Raw genomic sequence first — 11,207 nt, forward strand, 5'->3', positions numbered from 1 at the left:
GGGGTGAACAAGCCATGGAGAGACACCATTCCCAATGACTGGGACAGGGCAGAAGGAACCCATCGGAGATGAAACTCTGCCTCCTTGGATCCCTCCTCACCTAATCCCATCCATAGGTACAAGAGTTTCACAATATTTTGGTTTTGTTTCTGGTTCCGTTAACCTCGCTTTGGTGACTTTCTATTGCATAATGATCATAATTAGCATTGTTAATTAAGATAATTAACATTCATTTTTTAATTCTCCGATAACCTCACAGGATTTGAAAGATGTTTTAAGAGTAAAATGATTACTGCAACACTCTATCTTATCCTAACTTGCTAAAACTGTAAGCAACTTGTCACCAGAAAACTTATTTGGAGATATTCCTTTATAGCCCTTGAGACCGAAGAAGTGACACTACAGGTAACAATAGAAGAAATAGACTCTCATTCCTTTTAAGCAGAACTATAATATAAGATGGCATACACTACAAAAATAGACAGGCATGCACACCCACAGTTTTGAAGGGGTAAGGGCAATAAGTAGAAAATCTAATCTAAGATGACAGGATGCATAGATTTTGGTAGTATTATTTATCACTTCATTTAAGGAAAAAGCACCAGTGATTTTTTTTTTAAGCTGTTTTCTTACTACAGCATTAAAATAATTTCTGTATTTAGTTTCTGTATGAAAGGAAACAAGAGGTGGGTCGCTGTACTCACCCATGTTGACCACTATTCACAAATGCATTAGAAATCTGCCTTTCCTAGTCAATATAGCACTGGCTATATTACAGTCAGTAAACCAGATAACCAAGCATTTAAAGTAATTTAAGTTTGTTTTGTTTTGTTTTTAAAAGAAAACAAACCAGATTTACTGAATGATGCTGTATTTTCAAAGCATTAATGAAATCAAAACGTCAGTCTTACATTTTAATTTAAACTGCCTAATAATGGAATTTTAACTCCTAAATGAAGCTTCACTGTCTTAGTCTTTTATTCTCTGTGTTGGCATTCCCACTGTACAACAGTTTGCATACACAGCTAATTTTAATATTAACCTCACAGCACCAGTTTCAGTGAATTTGAGCACTTCAACAGAAATCACGTTGGAACATAAAAGCCCTCTGTGATCGCAGTTTTCTCTGTCTAGTTTAGAAATAGTGCCATCTGATCATTTTTGCTACAGTTTTCAGTGTTTCCCCTATCTTGTGGTTGTTCTTTATGCAGCGGTGCTACTCGTGCAAAGGCAGGTAATCCAGTAATGTGAAAGTGGTTGGTAAAGAACTGCAAAACCACGGTCATGCTCAGTTTCAGGGCAAAACAACTGGCAACAGCATCTTTGGCTAAATTAACTTAACAGCAAGCACCTCACCTAAGCTGAAGTTGCTACTATATAACATACCTGGTAATGCATTAATATATGCATGATGTAATCATATATTTCTCCAGCAAGTCGGTTTTCTGGTCTCCAGGGAATAATAACAAACTGAATTCCTAGTAAGGGCACCAGGATTAAAGTGGCTCTGACAGCTTTCATATACATGTTGGACTCAGCACGGTGGGTATCTCTTAGCTTTGTCACCAAAACTCGGACAATGTTAAGCAAAAAGAAAAAATTGACCTGCAAAAGCAAAGCCATTACAGGTGAAAGCATTCAAATTAAACAGACATTCAAAATAAAAATACAGAGAACATAAATGGCAGTAAAATGTAACTTTCTAGCTTTACCGTAGCTCATAATGGGCAGCTCCTTGGGAGTCAGGCCTTGGAAAGTACCTTGAACGTCTTCAGAAAAGAGATGTTAAGCTGCTCTACATACTTCTCTTAGGAAGGCTGCATGGATGTTTCAGGCAGGCAGGGATCAGTTCTCGGAAGCACTGGCTATTTTGACACTGATGTGGGCAAATTTAGGATTTCCAGGGAAAAATTAACCTCATTTTCATGTCTAAAGTTTAAACGGGATGGACAAATTGTCCCCTAGGAGAAACCATGTCTCTCTTCTGAGTCTGAAGGTCACCTAGGTATCTTGCTTCAGTCCGCACTGAAGATGTCTGCAGTGGAATGTGCTCCAGCTTACCTGGGCCGATACTTCTGGCTTGTGTATGAGCAGGGGGGCAAGGCTGCTCTTGACAGAAATGTAGGCTACCCCTTGCCTCCACCAGACCGCGTGGACTCTGTGGTACACTACCCACAGGTAAAAGTTAACACTTGCTGGCTCAGGGCAGAAAAGCCAGACACTTCAGAACGTTTTGCCCCTGACCCTTACGGTCAGTGATGCCAAGTAGCTCAGCATCTCATCTCCTCAGTCATTCCTGGAAATCTGATTCCAGCTGTGGGTGCTCGGCATACGGAAACCTGCTCTTGACCCTGGCTTCACGGAGAGCTCCTTGCGGGATGTGCTGAGAGCCTGCGGAGGAACAGGGAGTGCAGACCCAGGCTGATAATGAGCCCAGTGGGTACCCTGTGGACAGCCTAGGTATCACAGACCTCTCTCTCTCCGGTGTACCCAGATCACCCTTTTTCATTCTGTTGCAGTAATATCGGGCACCCATGCTTCGGAACTTCAATAGACTTTTTTTCAGATTATTTTTTTAAATAAGTATGTAAGCTGCATAACTTACTCGGATATTTTAATAGCGCAAATTCCACAGGTATATGAGAAATTTCAGTTGAACTTTCAGAAAAATAAAACATGAATCAGTAAGCTTTGGTAAAGCATTTCATCACTTCTTAACTACTGAGAGACCTTTCAACTGTTTTACATTTGTGCTCTACTGGAAAAAAGGAATAATAAATGACTTCTAAGGTCTCATTCAGCATTAAATCTAAACCTTATTCTCCAACCTACTCTGATTTCACTCACTCTGCTTAACCTTCACTTTTAGAATTTCTGGAAGTAACTGTGAAAAGTGGAAAAAAGACTTTACAAAGATAAAAATCCTCAGCTCTTCTGAGTCAGTCTGTCACTATAGGATTTTTGTAGCAAATCATGCAGGACATTCTGTAGACATTGACATCTTCACATGAAAAATAAGACTGGAAATGGCATAAATACAAGCCAGAAATTATAATGCCTTATTTTGAAAACAGTTAAAGATTGCTCTTTTTCCATAAAAAACAGGCCTTCCTTTTTTCTTTGTGGCTAAGATGTACAGATTTGGAGCACAGTGATAAAAATAAAGTTGAACGGCCTCTCCTAGAAGTTAGTTGGCAGAGGCAGAGGCAATCGAGACTGAACCAGTAAACCCGCAATAGATATGATTCTATGGGAACACATAGATAGCAGGCTATCTATATGGCAGGGAGGAATGGGCTTCTTCACGTTGCTGATGTGCAAGACTGCTTCTTAAGAAAGAGCTGAAAGTTTTTCAGGTTTTTCAGCTATTAGGTGGAAAGTTGTTTCTTTATTCAAAGGTGTTCCCAGTATTCACCGCCCTACTGTTTGATCTCCGAGGTAATTACTGCAGGTACATCCATGCAGATGTTTGCAAGCAAGAGGCAGCTCAAAAGCTGAAAGTGCATCTTGGGTGACACATTGTGGTGAGCTGGGGCTTGGGTCAAATAAAACCCTTTCTGCACCGTTCAGGAAGGTCGGGGTTACTGTGCACGCAGTACCACTGGCATACAAGATGCTGTATGTATACACATTGCCGAGCTGCACTTTGAATCTTGTCCTCCTACTCAGACAGCCCAGTCCAGTCCCTTCCCTGGACTAGTTTAGCTCCCTACCTTTGGACCAGTCCAGTGACCAGTAAAACTCGTGCTGAGCGACCAGCCTGCACTCAGCTCACCCCAGCTAAGGCATGGCTAAATGCCTCATTGATGTCACATAAATGCAGTACATTTGTCACAAATCAGTTACGCTGGGAGCGAGTGACCGCCCTGATTTTCAAAAGCAGTTAGGGATTCTGTTTGCCTCAAAATCTGATTCCTTACTGGGAGGTGTCTTTACAGGACTTGTTTTAGAAAAGTGTTGAGAATCTGTCCTTGTAACACTGAGTAGAGAAAACCTCTAGCTAATTCTGAGTTTTGACCAAAATACTTGAAGTACAGAAACTTCTATTCTGTACAGGTTAGCAGCATTTCTAAAATAATTATTAAACTGTTGATAGCAAATAATATTCTTACCAATAAAGCTGCCATTACAGGTCCATGAACAATATAGAGCAAGTGCGTGTCAACACTCATCCAGCAGCTGGAGGGGAAATACACCATTAAAATGTATTATTAACTCAAATAAAATGTTACACAGTTAAATAATGCTAAGTTCCTTTGAAAACAGACATGCTACTCACTTGTCATTGAAGTATCTGACTCTTGCAACAGCATGAATAGATGCTGGCACTAAAGGGAACCCTGAAATGATTAAAGTTATAGATCAGTCTTGGTATTTTTTTAGCTTGGATTTCACGTGTCACGCGCACTAATAAGTCTCTTGTCCACAAAACACATGTATGTGAAACCACAGCTTTGAGGAAAGAACTGCGATCCCATCGCACTGAGGGCCCTAGCATTACCTCGATGGTGAGATGCAAAAGGGAATAACTTTCAAGGCGGGCCAAAAGAAGAAGCAAAGCCCACGGGCCATGCTCTCCTGGGGCGTCACAAAGCTGCTGCCAGGCTCCCCTGCGCTGCTGCAGCTTGCACAGGGAAGGGTGTGAGCAGGCAGTGTGGGAAGGATGCAGGGATCATTCCGTTCTCAGCGGAGTATTCCCTCAGGAAACCAGGGACACTTGTTAAAACCATGTAAATGACTGTTGAGCGAGAGAGAGGCACATTAACTCGCATGCCAGGTTATGGAGCAATAAACAACAGAGCGAGGAGTTGCTTTTTCGGAGCCTATGGCAAAAGAAAATGTTTGGAGCCAGGAGATTTTTTGGGGGATGGGGATTTGTGGTATCTTCTGCAGGTTCCCAGCCGCTGTGCAGCCAAGCCCAACCCATGCAGCTTTATCTCAGCAGGGAGTGGAGCTGTGGATACCATAAATCCACATCTCCTGACGTATCTGTGAAGCCTCTGGGAGGCCATTGCTCTGACAGGGAGCTGACGGGAGCAAATTTGCACCAGGCCAAAGGTTTGGGAACATGCCATGCTTAACAAACTGGAAGCCTCAAATTCTTATTTTCAGCCTGACATTAAGAGTGACAATCTGGTCCACTCTGTCCATCTTCCTTCAGCTTGCTTATATTTATGTCCCTCTCCAATAGGCTAGAAACCTGGAACTGGGGAGTCTGCACTGATTAATACTGACCCCAGTTTGTACAGCCTTGCACAGACAGACAGCTGGCCACTGGGGAGATGGCCTACTGCCTTGTCTGTCCTGTGCAGAGAGCTTTGTGGACACCTTTGGTGTAACTGCAGCCTGTTCCCTATGAACCATGGATGTTTCTTCTGAGCTTTGGATATTCTATAATTATAAGTAAAAATGTGTGAAAATGTTCTGCTGATACTGTCATTAGTCACAGACGGAAGAACGTGGCTCTTTGTTTCTTCGGGTGTTAGCGATTTCATAAACACTTTTAGAAAAGACAGAGAATCCTTAGCCAAATTCTGGGGAAGCCTTACCTCAGAGCACAGGCCAGCCAATGCTGGAGTCAGAATAAGGACAAAAAAGTGTCCTATGTAAATAGGACACTCTGATGTCTCCAGGTATCTTTAAGCAACAGCTACTTAGTCTACTGCCAAAAAGAGTTCTTACTGCAGTTTACTTTGGGAGGACAATGCAGCTGTGGGAGAACACACTGGACTGTCTTCTCCTTTATATATTGTTAGAAAATGACTACTTGGCCTCTGGCTGCAGAATGCCTTTTTTGGGTGATGATGCACGGTAGAACAACAAAAAGCTCAGAACAGAAAGAAAGGAGCTTCCCAGGGTGAGCTTATGGGATTGACAGCTTGAGAAAATCCTTTTGATTTGGAAATGGAGCAAGTCTGGGCCAGTTTTGTTGACAGACAGATTGAAGTGCAAGTTTTTGAGGGGACTTTCTGTAATAGCAAAAATTCTTCATTTGAAAGCTCTGGCCTGGAGTATTGTGAGTAGAGTGCTCCACATGATGCCAAGGGACCTTCTTCTCTTCTGCTAAATGCATTAGCCTAGACCATTTGGCTCGACAAACTCACAAGCAAATCTTAAGAACGCGACGGAAAGTTTTCATTAGTCAGTTACAGGGTAAGAAGCTCGTGACTGTCTATGGCTCAAATTTCCAGCTGCAGGCTGGATGGGCTCTGCTAGGGCTAGATGTTGCTCTTTTCTTGTAAAGGGCCAAAAGGCAGAGAGTTAATGAGAAGTGGAGCACCAACATCTGTTGGGTCTTACTGGCACAACATGTATCACCCGAGGGGTCCCACCAAGACGTGGTAAGCAGTGAGTAACGTGAAAAAGGTCTTACCCAGCCATCCCAGGAAAAGGTATGACACAACCCTTTAGGTCAAGCCAGGTCCTTTATGGCACAAGCTGGCAATTATGCTTAATTGTATTTCCAGTTGAATTTGGAAGGCACTCTCTTTCAGCACTGTCCAAATAAATGAATCCCTTTTCACTTTTATGTGGATGAAGCGGCCTGAAGCAGCCAGACAGAGCAGACTGTAGCTGGATGCACACTTTTGATACTGTTTTCTTGCCCTGCATAAGAGTGATTTCCTGACCCAGTGAAACAATAACAAATAAGAAATTACATCTCCAGCAGCAGTTCCCAGAGAAGGGGTCACCTGAAGGCACCAGCCTTGAAATACATCTGTCCATGTCAGATTCCATTCAGTCATCTCAAACCTTTTGCAGAAGTGCTTTATATTTGCTCAGATTTTTATTTTTCTTATAAAGCTATTTTAGAAATGTCATCAGTGATTTTTCCAAATAAAATAATTTAGATCTTCTGGCATAGGGATTAGTTATAACAATGAATAATGAGTAACTTCATCTTGTGTTGTACATTTACCTTGATCTTTTGAATTGTAATTCAGAGCACAACCTGGTTGCTCTGCATTGCCCTTTGCAGAAATGTGTATTTCTCCATTGATTAACATAGCTGGATATTTCAAGTTAGACTGTGTGACTACTGCTTCTGGAATCAGTGGAATTACACTGATTTATGCAAACTTAACAGGTGGCCAGATAGTCCTAATTAGGTCATTTTGCTATTAACGATTTCTCCCTTAGTTAGAAGGTGCTAATGATCACTTTTTTTTTGTGGAAGTATTCATCTAGTTTCATTAAAAAGGCTGCAGACTTCATAGATGAGTTGTGTCCATTTTTATTAACCTTTTCCTTCTCAAGATATCAACATCCTATTACCACAGCCGTCATCCTATTTATTTTTTGGGCAATGCTGCAGATACCGATGAGTATCTTATCAGATAACTTCACTGAATTACCCACCATGATGCTAGTGCTGTTCTCAGCAATATCACAGCTAGCTCATAAGCTTTCACTGCAGGCTAGCTGTCCCAGTTGCATTAAATTGTACTGACTAAATTGAATGTCACCTGAAAAAAATATAATGGTTTATAACCCTTTTCCTCTTGCATAATTGGATATGGAATGACACTATTTTGGGAAGGCTTATGCTGCAAGAAATGAAAATGAAAAAAACTTTATCTGGAAGGAAATGTTTAAAATGACTCCATTTTCAAAATGGGCTGCCATTTCAAAAGCAGAGCCCTATCAGACTTTGTATATTCAAATATTCTGAACTATGAAAACTTTGTGATAGCACAGTTGCTTGCTCCAAGAGGGCTCAGCTATTTGGATTGACAAAGTCCAGAAACCTTGACTCAATTTAGGGTTCTTCAGGAAGGTTGTCTTCATTTAAGAGCTGATGATGTTCCACATACTTTTAATACCAAGAGCACAACAGGTCCCTCTCTTCTCAGAAAAGATGCCATTCTCATAAGAAAAAAGAGTGCACGATGGCATTCTCATTTAAAAAAAAAAAAAAAAAAAGAAGATGAGTTCTTACATGCCTGAAAACTGTTATCATAGAATCATAGAATGGTTTGGGTTATCTGGCACTACAATCCATATAAACTAGAAAATCATGTTAATTTTCTAGGTATCTAATGTAGGTATCCAGAGAGCACTAAGTCTTGTACCGTAAGAGGAAAGTAAGGCTTAAATGAAAATCCAAATAGGGGAAGAACAATAGGGGAAGTCTTTCCACTTTGCTGTTACTGCCTATTTAGGACCTGATACTGGATGCCTAACTAGTGGCTAAAGTCAGAGTTTTAAAGTTCTTCAGAACATTCAGAACTGGTCATTTTTCTCTGATCTAATTCATTCCTAATTTTTCTCTGTTTAAGCAGTAGGGCTATTTTTTATTTTCCTGCTGTAAATGAAGTAATGTTGAACAAGCGTAACATCTCCAAAGAGGGTGGAAAATACAGAGTAAATTCTATCTCTTCAGGCTGGGATTGCAAGAGATGAATACAAGTGAACATCCCTAAGTGCAGTGGGATGATGGATAAAGGTCCATCATTTGCTGCTTAGCTGCACCAGTGGTTTCAAGATATGGGGACTGGAATGAGGCCAGAGATTCACAGTTCCCAAACTAGGAAAAAGCTCTTGATAATGATTTTCTGTCAACACTGATGTGGACTGGATTTACAACAGTGATTTAAATGTGAAAGAGACTGCACTCCACTGTAATCTATTGGTTGTATTTATATGGCCTTTTATGGACCAGACAGTCCAAAGGACAAATTACTCTGCTAATTAAAAGACAAGGAATCCCTTAGTGAAAACAGAAGAGATCTGCATATTTGGAGACGAAGGACCAGACTTAGTGATGGTTCCTTGGGTAATATGCATGTGACTACATACAGTTTGCGTCCATAGGGTATGGGTTTGTAACCTCTGTCATAGAATATAATTGAGATTTGCTTATTGATACCTGTATGTTTCTCTGAAATGCTTTAGAGATCACTGTTGTTGGACAAAATCAGCCCTGACAGCAGAGCCATTATCTACTCCTGTGTAGGTAAAATTGAATCTTCTCCTTTAAAACAACATCTGCCAAAATATATCTGATGCTGGATTCACTTCCAGAGAAATTCTGGTTCCTCTTTCTGCATGCTGTGTTTTTTCACTTTGGGAGACACAGATACTGATTTTTCCTCTTCTTCATTCCAGAAAAAATATACTTTTATAGGTACTGTCACAGATTAATAATTTTGCATATAAAGTGACAAAAATAGACAACTTTTGTTCAGAAAAGAGTTGTGTTTGAATAGAAATCTATTTCTCTCCCAAAGCTTTGCTTAACAAAACTTAAGCATTTCTTTCAGCAAATCCCAAGGTGCAGCAAATAATGGACACTGACTCCTGCTGATTTTTGTAAGTCTTTAGGCCCATCCAAATAAATGCATTCAAATTTAGGACCCAAGAACTCAATCTTAAGCTATGATCTAGTGGTATAAATACAACAATTCAGGTGTATAAGCCCTAGAAGAATCCAAACATCTGAAAGAATGACCATCTTGCTACAAATTATAACATACATACCCCAGCCCAAGAGGTAATACCAGTGCAAACGCTGCTCTTCAGCAAACACTGCCACCACAATCAGTGTGTGAAGATAGATGCCTTCGCAGAGCATCCAGAAGTAGTTGCAGCCCAACATGTACTGATGAAAGAATTGCAGCACTTTGCAGCTTACCTGTTAGACAAATGAGATAATGTCACAAAATTGACCAGCATTTTGCATTTAAGCAGGCAAAGACAAATGTTACTGCTTGCCTATAAGACAGCAAAGTGGAACAAAAATCCCCAGCTCTTGCTGGGTTTGTTCAGCACCTATGAGTGACAAAGATTTTAAACTTTCATAAATGAGATGAATGGAACAAACAGCCCTCACAAAATAGAAGAAATAACAGCACTCCAAGAAGTACCACATAACAAAAAATCCCCTTCAAAATCTGATGGTTTTTAGAACTGAAACAAGCAACTTGCTTTAGATGTACAAGAAAGGCTGTGAAGATGACAGTAACTTAGAGCTCCAGTTTGGGTGATTTCTTTTACTTCTGATTAAACTTTTCTAAGGTTTGTTCAGCTCCCCCATCTGAGCTGGAGTCACTCACTCTTTAAACTGCATCCAGCTCTGAACTCACTCCTTCAGGAGGGACAAGTGCTGTTGGCAGTGGAGATTTTTTTGGTAGTGTACCAGGGATACTGGCTTCGCCTCTTTGCGAGAAGACAGCTTTTCTTTATTTTGGCCAAATAACAAAGCGACACATGGAGCTAAATGGAGCCGGTGAAGTTGGGAAGTGGCTCCAGCCTGTGGTTCAGATGATGTTGCAGACATAGACCTTGACAAGAGACTGTGGCTTTGAGATGCTGGGAAGCGGTGGGCAGGTGGAAGGAGGTGGTGGAGGGAAGCGTGTCCTGTCCACTACCAGAGAGCCAGCTGGTGCGGGACAATGCTGTTCCTCTTCTGAGAGGATCTCACGTCCATCCGCCTCCTCAGAGAGGGCAATGAGGTCCTGCACATGGACTTCCATGCCACCAGCACCCAGGAGGAGTGGAAGGGTGTTGCTGTGCCGGCAGAGACCCACTGCTCCTGGGGGAGCACCACGTGCTCCTCGGAAATCCGAGGTCACAGCAGCAATGGCAAAATAACAGTCGTCATCTGTGGCCACAGGAAAATACTCCTTCCCCTTAACTTCTGCAGAAGTTTTCCAAGCTGACTACCTGGGCTGTAAGAGATGTCTTTAGGATTTACTTGTCTCTTTAAAGAGACATTTGGGCAGTTCAGCAGTGCATTTTCTTTGTCCATCTGGGGGACTCAGACTGCCCCTCTGGACCAGAAAAGCTTGTTAGCCATCCAGTGCACCACCTTCTGTTGCTGAGAAACATTCCCAAAGCAATTGCCCAAAGCATTTAGTTCTGTTTCAATATTTACAGTGCAGCTTGGTGCTCATGAAAATATAGAATTATTGATAAGTTAAGACATAGGATTCTGACAGGATTAACTTGAAGGACTGATTTTTATTTTTGGTGATTCATTTTTTTCTGCTCACTGCACAGGGCAGAGCAGACGGTCACATCTTTTTTCCACACTGCATCTGAACAGTTCTTCCAAAGTATGCCAAAAAAGGGTTGTATAGTGGTTTGAAAAGGTTAAAAAAAAAAAAAAAAAAGGAAGAAGAAGCATTTGCTCCTTTTTCTGTTGGCAACTGTGTTCATTAAAGTTCTTAAATCATCCTTGGACTGTTTTTCACAGGTCTGGGTCA

General features: G+C 41.2%; 1 protein-coding gene across 1 annotated transcript in view; it reads right to left on the reverse strand.

Moving 5' to 3' along the window:
• The window catches only part of LOC104083790 (calcitonin gene-related peptide type 1 receptor-like), a 23,821-nt gene extending 13,346 nt beyond the window's left edge, over positions 1–10,475 (reverse strand). The window contains exons 1-5 of the mRNA XM_009587413.1: positions 10,371–10,475; positions 9,481–9,634; positions 4,280–4,340; positions 4,113–4,179; positions 1,387–1,605 (exon numbers count right to left, since the gene is read on the reverse strand). Of these exons, the coding sequence (XP_009585708.1) occupies positions 1,387–1,605; positions 4,113–4,179; positions 4,280–4,340; positions 9,481–9,634; positions 10,371–10,475 (606 nt within the window). The remainder of the gene's footprint in view (positions 1–1,386; positions 1,606–4,112; positions 4,180–4,279; positions 4,341–9,480; positions 9,635–10,370) is intronic.
• Positions 10,476–11,207: the final 732 nt, after the last annotated feature.

This window comes from Fulmarus glacialis, unplaced genomic scaffold (assembly GCF_000690835.1).
Source record: "Fulmarus glacialis isolate BGI_N327 unplaced genomic scaffold, ASM69083v1 scaffold5921, whole genome shotgun sequence".
NCBI classification, from domain to species: domain Eukaryota; kingdom Metazoa; phylum Chordata; class Aves; order Procellariiformes; family Procellariidae; genus Fulmarus; species Fulmarus glacialis.